The 12,898-nt window shown below is 48.6% G+C and overlaps 1 protein-coding gene across 1 annotated transcript in view; it reads right to left on the bottom strand.

The window, feature by feature from the left end:
- The window catches only part of DNAAF8 (dynein axonemal assembly factor 8), a 102,902-nt gene that overhangs the window by 41,223 nt on the left and 48,781 nt on the right, over positions 1 to 12,898 (bottom strand). The window contains exons 15-19 of the mRNA XM_071444471.1: positions 11,333 to 11,477; positions 7,621 to 7,840; positions 5,678 to 5,784; positions 2,612 to 2,766; positions 1,213 to 1,357 (exon numbers count right to left, since the gene is read on the bottom strand). Coding sequence (XP_071300572.1) covers positions 1,213 to 1,357; positions 2,612 to 2,766; positions 5,678 to 5,784; positions 7,621 to 7,840; positions 11,333 to 11,477 — 772 coding nt within the window. The remainder of the gene's footprint in view (positions 1 to 1,212; positions 1,358 to 2,611; positions 2,767 to 5,677; positions 5,785 to 7,620; positions 7,841 to 11,332; positions 11,478 to 12,898) is intronic.

Raw genomic sequence — 12,898 nt, 5'->3', positions numbered from 1 at the left:
ACTTTCCCTGGGTGCAGAGGCAGCAGGTGACACGGGGCTGTAATTACTGTGCCATGATTAATCCTCTGTGTCTGCACATGTTTTCAGAACATTCTGTGATAGTCTCCAGAGAAAAAGCCCAGGACTATTTGAATTGTCATTGTTTCCCCCCCTCCCAAACCTCTAAATGTTCTTTCCTATTGTGGATAAATTAAAGGAAGCAATTGGGCTGGGGATGAATGTCTCCATCATGGGCTGTGTGGGATGGTGTTAATGGAAGGGTCACCCACAGTGATCCCTCTTGGGAAGAGCCAAGCAGGGCAGGATTTCTGTTCCCTCCTGACCACTGCTGTTGCCTCTGATCTTCCCCACTTGAGGTCCATTAAGATCCTTAAGAAAACAGAAACTCAAGTAAGAAGATTTAAGGCAACAGCTTGGCTGGATTTTGGCAGTCCCTCCATAGAAAATGAATTTCCTTTGGGTAACTTGGAGGTCACAAGGATGCAGGACTCAAAGCTGAGCTTGATAGGATGAGATGCTGCCCTTAGGCTCAGAGGCACAACTGGATTTTGGCTACCCTACCTCTCTGGGCAAAAAGAGAGGAGGTGATTGAGGCCATAAAATCCCAGCAAGTCCTGAGCTGGGAGGGCCCACAAGGATCCTTGAAACTGCTGGCCCTGAGCAGGACAGCCCCAACAACACCTCCATGCATTGGGTGTGAGAAGCCAAATTCAGGCCCAGCTTTGAAGTGTCCAGGGACAAGGCTCACAAATCCAAGCAGGAGGTTACAACTTCACATAAAGGAAAAACATTTCCCATAATGATGGAACAAAGGCCCGGGGAGGCAGGAGAATCTCTGTCCTTGCAGATTTTCAAGACCTGACAGAAAAAAAGCCCTGAGCATCCTGAGAGAATTCACTGCTGATGCTCTGCTGAGCAGGATGTGGGATGAGAGGCCTTCTGAGGCCCCCTTCCACAAGGAACTACTCAGTGATTCTAAGTTCAAGAGGACTCCAGAGCTAAGGATCAAACAAGTGGCAAAGGCCAGGCAGCTCTGTTGGATGTGCAGTAGTGACTGATTCACACCTTGGTCTGGAGATTCCTACAGCAACATGAGTAGGCCTCGAAATTCCCCATGAATATTCCCTGCACTGTACAGCTATGGTTGCACTGCTGATGTGGAACACCCTGCAATGCAAAGCCTCCCTGGCAGGCTGCTGGGCAGGGCATTACCTGTCAGCAGGGCAGGGATGTGATGTGTGGCATTCTCCTTCCTCAGCAGCAGCACCAGGCAGTGCCTGTGGGGCTCACCAGGGACTTCTCCTCCTGCAGCACCAGCAGGTGAGCCTGAACTCTTGCCAGGACAAAAGACAGCAATCTGAAATAATGAAGGGCAGATTAGACTGCTAAATCCAGATGTAATTACTCTAGGGCTCAAGCAAATAGATAAATTACAATGGCATAACAAGATCCAGCTCACCACTGAGCCATAGGAACTCCAATGTCTGGGTGCTCTGCGTCATCTTTTCCTGAGACAGAGAAACTTAATTTAAACTCAAGGAAAAGGCTTAACACAAAATCATTCTGCCCTGCAGCTGGGCTGGGCTAAAACCACAGCAGTTGTAACTCAGCTGATAGGAGGTACCATCCACCATAAGTGGATGTACCATAAGTCACTCTAAGATTATCTGGAGTCTCAAATGAAGGGATGATTTTCACATTGGAGCAGTGGTTGCTGCTGTTAACTCCTTAATGGTCACTTAGCAACATGCTCCAAATATCTGGCTATTTGGGCTGTAGTATTCCATAAATAGGTTTTATTCATTCTACAAAATATTATGGGCAGAGACATTGTTATTCCTTAGGCTTGATCACAGAACAAGCAGAAAAGAGGGAATTTGTAGAGTTTGATTTGCAAAATTATGCATTTCCTGGCTGCCATAGCAAAGAACCCTCAGTATGATGATTTGAAGTGTGGGGTCCACTCCTTTGTGAGAGAAGATATCATATGATTCCTGTGGGATTTATAATGTAACAAGGGCAGCACTGGACTTCTTGCATATGTTAAGTTTGACTGCAACCTTGCATTTGTGATTATTCTTGTTTCCTTAGGCTGACTTGTCAAAATGCCAAGTGCACTTTACCTCAAACCTATCACTACGTTAGGCAGAGCTTCAAAGAAAAAAAAAGTTATTTTTGAAAGCTCTTTTTGAAACCCATCTGGAATGCACTGAAGTAGGGGACTTCATGCTGAAAGGCCCAGAGGGACTGTGAAGTACATCACCAAATATCAGCCTGTGAGTGAAGACTCTTCTCCTGAACCACCTTTGCACATCAGTATTTGGTTCATGGGGCTACTGCCAGCTCCTGATTATTCTGACATCAATGGCAAAATTCACATTAGTTTTAGTAGGAGCAGGATGATGAATTTACACTCCTGTTCTCCATGAGAGGCCAAGGCTTTGTGGGGTTTTCCTGCTAGGGAAAAAGCCAGCACTGAAAGCAGCCAGAGCTCACAGGAGCATAGAGAGCTGGGAAAGAGGGAATGGGTGTCCCCCAGCACTCACTGGAGGAGTGCTGGCACCATCAGCTGCAGGGCAAGGGGTGAGGCAGGGCACAAAGGGCACAGTACCTGCCCTGCTGCCATGCCCAGCACAAGGCCCTGCTGTGCTGAGAGCTGCAGCTGCCGCAGTCCTTGCAGCACAAAGCCCCGGCGGGCACAGGCGGAAAGCACAGCCCCATAGGCACATGGAGGCACCACAGGTGACACCAGCAGAATGATGTCCCCTAGATCAAAGAAAGGGCAAGAAAAACAGCATATTATTGTCACAGGAGCTGTGGTATCAATGCAAGGCAGCTCTCAGAGCAGCTGCCTCCACCTTGAAGCAAACAGCTGCATCCCGAGCAGTGCCCTGTGTTTTATGGTTTGTTTGCTGCATCCAGCTCATCATGACTGCAATCCAAGGCCAGCCCAGAGTGGGAAGCTTATGGCATCATCAGTAATATCTTTGTGAATCATCATGAGACGAGCCAGGCTGTCTCCCCAGGTCTGGGAGCTGCTCACAGGCAGTGTTTCAGTGCTGGCTGGGCTGTGGGAGCTGTCCCTGTGCAGCCCCCAGCACTCAGGGCAGGACTGAGCCTTGTAGGCCTGACCATGCTCTGAGACCAAACAAGGCAACAAGAAATACTTGTTCTTGCTCAATTTGTTCACTCCAAAGAGCATGAAGCAGCTCTGGCCCTTCCTCTGTGCTCTCATTTCTCTCTGCTGTTACTGGTGCTCTCAGCAATCCTGCTCAGCACCCCCTTCTGCTTCCTGTTGTCCCTCCTTTGTTCCTGCCTTTAATCTTCATCCCAGACCTCTGTTGTGGCACAAGCTCCTGAAGCTCTGGACCACCTGTGATCTCACCTTTGGTTTGGTAGCCTCTGGGGCCTCCCAGGTTCCTTGGACTTCATGGCAATGGTACCAGCCTGCCCTGTCCTACCTGATCGTCCTCCAGCAGCTCTGGCTGCTCGAGCTCTCCTTGAGTCCCTCATCCCAGTACAAATGATTGTAGAGACAAATGGAATTCACCTTGGGTTAGAACTTTGGGTTTTTAGACTCCTGTTCTCCAAGTTGAATCCCAGGCTCTCTGCCAACCTTGAGCAAGCTCAGGAGAAGGAGTCTCCAAGGCCTCCTGAGCAGCCCCCCACATCTTAAGCAGGGTGAGACAAGCTCAAAACCTTTCCCTGAAGCCTCTGACCTGCCTGAGCTCCCTGTTTTTACCATGACCTCCATTATTGCACCTTCTCAGTTCTAAGACAGCTTTTTTATCCCTCACAATGTATATCCAGATCTTAATAAGCTGCCAAGAGTGAGCTCTGAAGACAAATCTTAGTACCACTTCTACATGGGTTTCCTCTATGCTCAGTAATTTCTCATAGCTTTAACAAATAGATTTAATGAGATTGGAGGATTGTTCATTGTGTCCCAGTTGATTCTGAGGGTAGGACAGTGAATATTTCTTTTTATTCTAGACTTTGTGATATGGATATCTGTCCTGCCAAGGCTCAGCCTGGTTGTTCAAAGCAACAGCACCAAAACAAGGGAAACCTTGTATTTATCACTAAGGATGGGACAGGCAGGATGGTTCTTGGTCTAAAATCTCTGGCTTTATGGCTTTGACACTGGATTTTAGCCATATTCATGATATGGGAACCGTCAAAACCTAAGATTGTTGGTGGGAAGATTTTGGTTCCATTCCAGTTGATAACACTTTAAAAACCATTTTTTTTTGCACACACATATCCCAAATCAACAAGAATATCTGCTTGGGTCACCAAAACTCTGATTACTGAGAAGGGGCAGTAGCTGCAGTACCTCTGCTCTGCATTATTCCTGTCTCCAAGAGGAGCTGCTGGAGACCAGAGGGAAGGAGTCACTGAATGTTTCTTTTCCTGAAAACCCCAAGGGTGTCTGCTCCCAGAGCAGAGTTTCAGCTCCTCTTGCCAGAGCAAAGTTATCTGAGGAGCAGAGCTTGACAGTGACTTCTGAGGCTCCATGCAGATGGAACGTGGTGTGGTGGAACTCAGCAGCCCACAGCAAATGTGAATCATTAAGGGCCATAAAAGGAAGGGGAGGCAGCAAATGTGACTCATTCCATCAGTAGCCACCAGCTGCCATCAATCCCAATCCCAAATAACAGAGCCAAGGGCTGCCTGCCAAACTACCTGAGTTAACATGAGCCAAAAGATGAAAAACCGTCTCAAAATTGGTTTTTTCCTTTCTCCCTTCTCTATTTTCCTTCCCTTCTACTCCTTTTTCATCTTTTTGCCTTATGCTTTCATCCTTTTCTCATGGATTCTTTTCTTTGGCAATGTAATTCCCCAAGATTTCTTTCTCTGTCACTCCAGTCCTGCTTTCCTTCTGCCATCTCCTCCCTGACAGCTGCTGAACTTCTGCTCCCCTCTGCTCTCCCTTCATTCCTGTGAATGAAATTCCCACTTCAACTGGGCCAGCAGAAACCAGCCAGGAGCATTGTCCAAAAGCCCCCTGCCCCCCATATGTGCTGTGCCAGGCCCACTCCAGGGGATGTTGGCCTTTCCAGCAGGAGCCCAACACCTTTTAGCCAGGCAGGGCCTTGGCATGTGTCCCCTGGACACAGTTTGCTGCTGCTTAGGCACAAATTCAGGGGCTGAACACTGCTCCTACAAAGGGAAAATGGGGATGTGAGGTGATAACCCATTGATATTAGTCCCATAAAATGCTCTCCTTTCTGACTGTGGTCAGTCCTGCCCTAAACCAAGTCTTAACCTTTTAATTCCCCTGATTATAATATTCACTCTTCAGCAGGAGAGGCAAAGGATCTCTGATAAATAACCAGCAGTTTAAGGACTCTGTTAGCTCTTCATGTGACTGTTTCTTTGTGCAGAGATTTCCTGTGAAGTGGTTTTTGTTTCTTTTTCCCCCCTTTCAGTGAAATCCAAGCAGCCCCCAGGACTCCAGCAGCTGCTCCCATGAGGAGGATGAGGTGGTGCCACTTCTGTGCTGCTTCATGTCAGGCAACAGTGTCCAACTAGAAATTCATTCCTGCCTCCAGAACTGGCCAGGTCACAGCCCTGAGCAATGCAGAGGCAGAATTGCCTTAGCTGGGCTGGAGTAAAGTGATGTTATCAGTGAAAGAGAACTGTAAACCCTCAAATTTCATTTCCTAGCACTGACCTTTGGTAGTTGAGACAAGCATGGCTGGAGGTCGAGGCAGCATCAAGCCCTGAAGGTCAACTTTTTCTTCATCTGCTCCTGCCCCAGCTGGTGGAGGTCTCTGAGAGCTGCAGAAAAATGATAAATATTAAATGAAAAAATATTAAAAGGTTCTGACTCAAAACCTACTTTCTGTGACAAATCCAAGGCCACAGAAGCTTCTCTGGTAAAACTGCTTTACTGGAAAAGCCATTTCAATCCCTTGTCCATGACATGAGCTGCATCAAGGTCTCTCTGACTGAACATCTTTTCATATTACTCCCCCTGAGGCTCTCTGTGTTCAATTAAAAGTAGCTAATGCAAAGTAGTCAGCTTGGCAAAGAAATCTGGGAATCAAGAAATATGTCAGGCTGCACTAGCAGAGCTTTTCCCACCCACAGACACATTCTAGTTGCTATTCACTTTGGGTTCTTTAGGCTGAGTTTAACCAGTTTGAAGGGTTCGTGTTAGGCAACAAGCATGATCCAGTCTGGCAGGGATGTTCCTGCCAGCGAAACTTCCACAACATTCCTGCACATCCAAAAGGACCCAATCAGGGCAGGGTGAACAGAAGGTGTGCTTGAAAGCCAGGGACTGTCTGGGAACAGTTTTGGCTGGGACTGTGAGCTCAGGCTGCTCAGGCAAACCTGCCTCATCCCCTGCCACCACCATGGAGCTGGCTGGAACACATCCTGCTTGCTCACTCCCAGGAGCCTGGAGCATTTGCAAGTCTAATCTGAAAAGGGCAATCTGAGCTGCAGTTTGTATTCCTGTCTCCCAACAGACCAAATTACCAGCATTAGGAGAAAGACAAGTGCATTATTTAGGAGGTAGCACCGCTCCGGACTGAGTTATACCAGAGGAGCAGAATTTACCATCTTTGTAAGAGGAAAAATGCATCCCTGAGGAAAATAAACAAATAAAGAGAATGAAACTGGACCAAATTGATTTTTTTTTTTGACATCTTATTAAAAAAAATGGTGAGAGTCTCTGGTTGTGGCTGAGAGCAGAGCTGAACTCTGACACATAATCCTGCACAGCAATCCACAGGTTAATTCCACATGGCTCAGCTTTGCTACTCACAGAAAGCACTGACAGCAGTGCAGAGCATCTCACCTCCAGCCTGCTGCCTCTGACTGTGCCACCCTGCCCCCAGGATCAGACAGCATCCCTAAAAACCTCTTCAGAACCTGCAGGTCTGAGCCTTCTGCAGCAGAGTTTCTCATGCAGTTCAAGGTTTATAAACCACCTTTCATTTTCACACCCTTCTCTCATCATCCTCCAAAGAGCCTTTTCCTACTTGAATCTTTTTATCAGTTGATATACAGGGCAAAGCCAGAGGTTTCCTAGGAGAGGGTCACTCACTGGCACACAGCCTTGCAGCCCTTCTCCAGCACCAGGTGTCCAAATCTTACAGCAAGAGTATGAATTAGGGGCCTGGATACCAGGGAACAGGGAATGGGGAACAACTGCAACTGTCCCACATCTGACACATGTAGGAGCTGAGGGAACAGGAGCTGGAGCTGTGCCAGGGGAGGGTCAGGTTGGATATCAGGAAAGGTTCATCCCCAGAGGGTGCTGGGCACTGCCCAGGCTCTCCAGGGAATGGGCTTTGGACAATGGTCCCAGAGCTGCCCAGGGTGGGATTGTTGGGGTGTCTGTACAGGGCCAGGAGCTGGGCTGGATGATCCCTGTGGAACCCTTCCCACTCAGGACTTTCCATGGTTCTATGATCTGCTGCAGAAGAGAGAAGGATTTCTGCAGATTGCACAACTGGCTTGGAAATGCACAAATAGAGGAACTGCTCCCCCTGCACTCCCGTGCTGCAGGACCCTTGGAGGGCTGGCACAGACCTCTGAGTGCCTGCCTGCCTCCAGGACTCACTGCCTGTACAACAACAGCTCCAAACCATCCTGGGCCATCACCTGGAAGGTGGGGGCAGGATTCCAGCAGCTCTCCCTCCGAACCAGAGGCACAGCTCCCGGTGCAGCCGGCTGGGCAGGGGCAGGGACACGACAGGCTCCGCCCTGCCACAGCCTCGGGTGATGTCCTGCAGGATTCCATGGGCTTTGGGGCCTCTCACACCTAATGCCAGCACTGGGGGCACCTTGCCAGGCTCTGAAGTGTAGGAGGAAGGCAGCTTTTCTGTGGAAACAAACACATCTGTGAGTAAAACATGGAACAACCCACCCCAAAGTCATTCACTCCACTCAAGGGCTCTTTTCAGATCTGTCAAGAGTCAGACTTCAATAGAGGAACCACCTGGAAACCACCTGGTTATCTGTCCTGGGACTCCATCACCTGGTTATCTGTCCTGGGATCCATCACCTGGTTACCTGTCCTGGGATTCCATCACCTGGTTATCTGCCCTGGAAATCAATCACCTGGTTACCTGCCCTGGGACTCCTCACCTGGTTACCTGTCCTGGGAATCCTCACCTGGTTACCTGTCCTGGGATCCATCACCTGGTTACCTGTCCTGGGAATCCTCACCTGGTTACCTGCCCTGGGACTCCATCACCTGGTTACCTGTCCTGGGATCCATCACCTGGTTACCTGCCCTGGGAATCCTCACCTGGTTACCTGCCCTGGGAACCACCTGGTTACCTGCCCTGGGAATCCATCACCTGGTTACCTGCCCTGGGACTCCTCACCTGGTTACCTGCTCTGGGATCCATCACCTGGTTACCTGTCCTGGGATCCATCACCTGGTTACCTGCCCTGGGATCCATCACCTGGTTACCTGTCCTGGGAATCCTCACCTGGTTACCTGCCCTGGGAATTCATAACCTGGTTACCTGCCCTGGGAATCCTCACCTGGTTACCTGCCCTGGGATCCATCACCTGGATACCTGTCCTGGGAATTCATAACCTGGTTACCTGTCCTGGGACTCCATCACCTGGTTACCTGCCCTGGGAATCCTCACCTGGTTACCTGCCCTGGGAACCACCTGGTTACCTGTCCTGGGACTCCATCACCTGGTTACCTGCCCTGGGACTCCTCACCTGGTTACCTGCTCTGGGATCCATCACCTGGTTACCTGCCCTGGGATCCATCACCTGGTTACCTGTCCTGGGAATCCTCACCTGGTTACCTGTCCTGGGAATTCATAACCTGGTTATCTACCCTGGGAATCCTCACCTGGTTACCTGTCCTGGGAATCCTCACCTGGTTACCTGTCCTGGGAATTCATAACCTGGTTATCTACCCTGGGATCCATCACCTGGTTACCTGTCCTGGGAATCCTCACCTGGTTACCTGTCCTGGGACTCCATCACCTGGTTACCTGTCCTGGGAATCCTCACCTGGTTATCTGCCCTGGAAATCAATCACCTGGTTATCTGCCCTGGAAATCAATCACCTGGTTACCTGCCCTGGGATCCATCACCTGGTTACCTGCCCTGGGAATCCTCACCTGGTTACCTACCCTGGGAATCCTCACCTGGTTACCTGTCCTGGGATCCATCACCTGGTTACCTGCCCTGGGATCCATCACCTGGTTATCTGCCCTGGGAACCACCTGGTTACCTGCCCTGGGAGGGAGATGCTGGCAGCACCTGCATGTGTTTACCCAATAGCAAACCTGAGGTTATTCAAGGCAATCTCTTGAAGAGAGGAATTGGTTGCCTCATGTTTGCTGTGAAAAGTTATTCCAGAGCAGGTGATGCACTGAAGTGTCCCTGCCTGTGGCAGGAGTTGGAACTTGGTGGTCTTTAGGGTTTTTTCAGCCCAAACTGTGACTCTGAGCCAGCACTTCAAGTTCCTCTTGTTCATCACCACAAGCAAGGCTGGGGGATTGAAGTGCAGGACAAGAACAGGGCCCTGAGGAAAGGGATGGTATTGAAGGGCATCACAAAATGGAAATCTGGTGACTTCTTTTTTACATTATTTCCTTCTGGATTAAATACAGATTTTGTACAATGCTCTAAGGTCCAGGCAAATATTTGATTTGCCACCTTTAATTTTCTGCCAGGATTTGAACCCTGACTTTCTTATTTCTTTCCACAGCTCTTCCCTATGACTCTGGCAAACCTTTCTCCAGCACAATTGGGGCCAAGGAAGTAACCCAGAAAAAGCAAATTTGCCTCCTTTCCAATTCTTACTGCAGATGTCAGAAAATGCAGCAAGGTGTGTGATTTTCTTAGGTTTAAAAACATATTCAAATGTATCATTTCTTGCATGAGAATCAGAAGGCAGAAAACAAATCTCCAGAGCAGGTAGATAATGGAGCAACTGGCTGTAAATATTTAAAATAATAATTTTAGAGTTATCAAGCTAAGGGTAAAAATCTAATTTACAAACTTGCACAGCAGTTCTCAGCTCAAATGAATTGTCTCTTCATATGAAATGTTCTTAAATAATGGTGCATGGTACAGAGCATTGAAGCAGATCTGCTGCCTGTCAGCTCCTAATGACTGCAGGTTTTATGGTTTTCTTATTCATCTCTGGAGCCCTCCTCCATTTCTCCAGCTCTCACCAGGAATGTGTTCTGTGCACAGCACCCAGACAGCTGCAACTGCAATTCCATTCCTAGGGCAGCCTGCTCCTACTGCTTTCAAATGCAAAAAGGGAGTGAGGAGACTGGGGAATTTTCTCTGCTTAAGCTGGTCTTCATTCCCCTTCTGCCAGAGGAGAAGGAAGCCCATTTCTCTCCCTCTCAGCCTGCCTGTGCCTTTCCCAAGAGAAATGGATTGTCTGTGGCACATCTCAACCTTCCAGAAGAACTTCCTGGCTTAAAAAGAAGCACAAGCCACAAGCAATCTCTAAACTCTGCAGCTAAGGGCACACCTGTTGCTCTGGAATAGCTGAGTATTATTGTGCTGCAGCAGCAACCAGTAATATTCCATGATGCTTTAAGGCAAGCTTCATTGTCTCTGTTTCTCAAATGGGAGAAAATAAAGATTTGAATGGTACATGCCAGTATTTGATACATTGGTGTCTGATGTTCAAGACTTTGTGATTTGAGTTCAGAGCCCCAGCCTGTGTTTATTTACCTTCTCCTGCTGGTCTCCCACCTCAGATGGGATTCTATTAAATAATGTGGCATTTTGGGGATGGTTTATCAGCTAATGCAATTACAGGCCAGATAAATCAGTACTCTTGAAGTCCCACAGGCAATGAGATGGGGGAGTTGTGGATTTTCTGCAGCTAAAACCTTCAGGAGTATCAGTGGGGAACTAAATGATTTTATTTAACTCATATGAGCCTGTCCCTGGAGCTCAGGGCACTGAAATGTTGGACAGCTCACTGCAAAGGAATAACAGCTAAAGTTTGAGACCCAAAAATGCATGAAGAGTTAAAAATTCAGCTCATGTATATTCAACACTGGGAAGGGAAGGAAGGGAAGGAAGGGAAGGAAGGGAAGGAAGGAAGGAAGGAAGGAAGGAAGGAAGGAAGGAAGGAAGGAAGGAAGGAAGGAAGGAAGGAAGGAAGGAAGGAAGGAAGGAAGGAAGGAAGGAAGGAAGGAAGGAAGGAAGGAAGGAAGGAAGGAAGGAAGGAAGGAGTCAAAGCTATTGTATCATTTCTTTTGGGAAAGACAGAGGAACTGATAAAGCAACCCTCATGCAAATCTCTGATCACCCTTCCCCCCAGGGCAGGTACAGATCAGGGAAGCTCTGGAGGAGAGGCAGAGCCCACCTGAGCTGGAGAGCAGCAGCTCCCGGCCGGGGTAGAGCAGGCGGAGGCCGCAGACATCCAGCCCAGAGCCCAGCAGCAGCCTCAGAGTGTGATGGGTCTCCAGGGGGCTTTGGAAGAGAGCCTCAAACAGCAGCACCATGGCAACCTGGACAGCCAGAGAAAAACATGGAAAAAGCAGGGAAATGGTCCCAAGGCCAGCAGAAGCTCAGAGGTGCAGCCCTGCTGCTCACCTGTAATTCCCAGGATGGATCTGCACTGCCAGAGCTACAGAGAGGCCTGGCTTTGGTTTGTGTTTATGTGCAGCTCACACATGAGGTTCTTGGCTTTGGGCTAAATCACAACTATCAAGAATTATAATTTAATCTATTTCTGCTGATATAACTTTGCCATTTGTCACATAAACCTACTAGTGAAAAACTGCAAGGCCTCTAGGGCAGAGCCCACAGTGCATCCCTTCTGCTGTTCACTTTGTGCAGCACCATTTGCCCATCTTTGGATGATTAAATAATAATAGACCAACTGGTTATGTCTCTATACCTTTAACAGCACCAAAGTCAACACTAAAAAAACATCAAAAGGCAAACACATCACTGGTACTGTCCCAGATTTACATTTCAGAGTCTTCTGTACCAGCCTAATCCATTTCAGCCCATCCTGGCAAGTAGGAAGACTCACACCAACACATTCTGAATGTTTATACCCAAAAGGGAAGCAAATTATTATTATTTTCCCCATCAGAGAAACAAATTGTTTTAAAAAGCAAGGGATTTACAACAGGGAGTTGTGTGGTTCTGTGGATAATAAATTGTCTAGCTGGGGATCAGACAAGGTGATTTTCTGGCCCCAAATTTGAGCATGGTTCTCCTGGATGTTGAACAGCTCAAGGATTTCCCCAGCTCAAGGTTTATGGCTGCAGCAAACACCAAATGAATCCATCACCACTGGACACTTGAAATGAAATGCTACTGCCCCATAAAGACATTACGAGGCTTTACCATCATGATAAATGAAGATAGAAATTTACTCAAATCATATAAAAGTGGTCTAATTAGGAATAAAAGCTCCATTTCTTTATGTTTGTCTAGCTGAAGCTCTCCTGCTATTAACCCAGTACTCACAGCAGCCAGTAAGGAAGAATTTTCCTGTGGCTGCTCTGAGTCCCTGGGGCTGCCTGGGCTTGGGGCCAGCTGTGATAACAGAGCCATCTAGCACAGGGAAGCCTCAGGAAGTGCCAGTGTCCCCTTCCCCAGGAGCCTGGCACTTGGCCTGGCTCTCCATTGCACATTGGCTCAGTTGTGCCCAGCCTGAGTGATCTCAGAGATCACCAGAGATCACCCTGGGCTTCCTGCCTTGGCCTTGTCACTGGGGGCTCCCACTGCAGGGCTGTGCCCAGTTCTGGGGACCCCAACACAAGAGAGAGGTTGGCTTGTTGGAACCAGTCCAGGGGAGCCCATGGAGATGCCCCAAGGGCTGGAGCCAGGCTGGGAGAGCTGGGGGTGCTCACCTGGAGAGGAGAAGGCTCCAGGGACACCTCAGAGCCCCTTGCAGGGCCTGAAGGGGCTCCAG

Source organism: Agelaius tricolor, unplaced genomic scaffold, assembly GCF_023055355.1.
Source record: "Agelaius tricolor isolate 1412-34295 unplaced genomic scaffold, bAgeTri1.0.p SCAF_19, whole genome shotgun sequence".
NCBI lineage: Eukaryota > Metazoa > Chordata > Aves > Passeriformes > Icteridae > Agelaius > Agelaius tricolor.
This window is presented reverse-complemented; position numbering and strand designations above follow the sequence as displayed.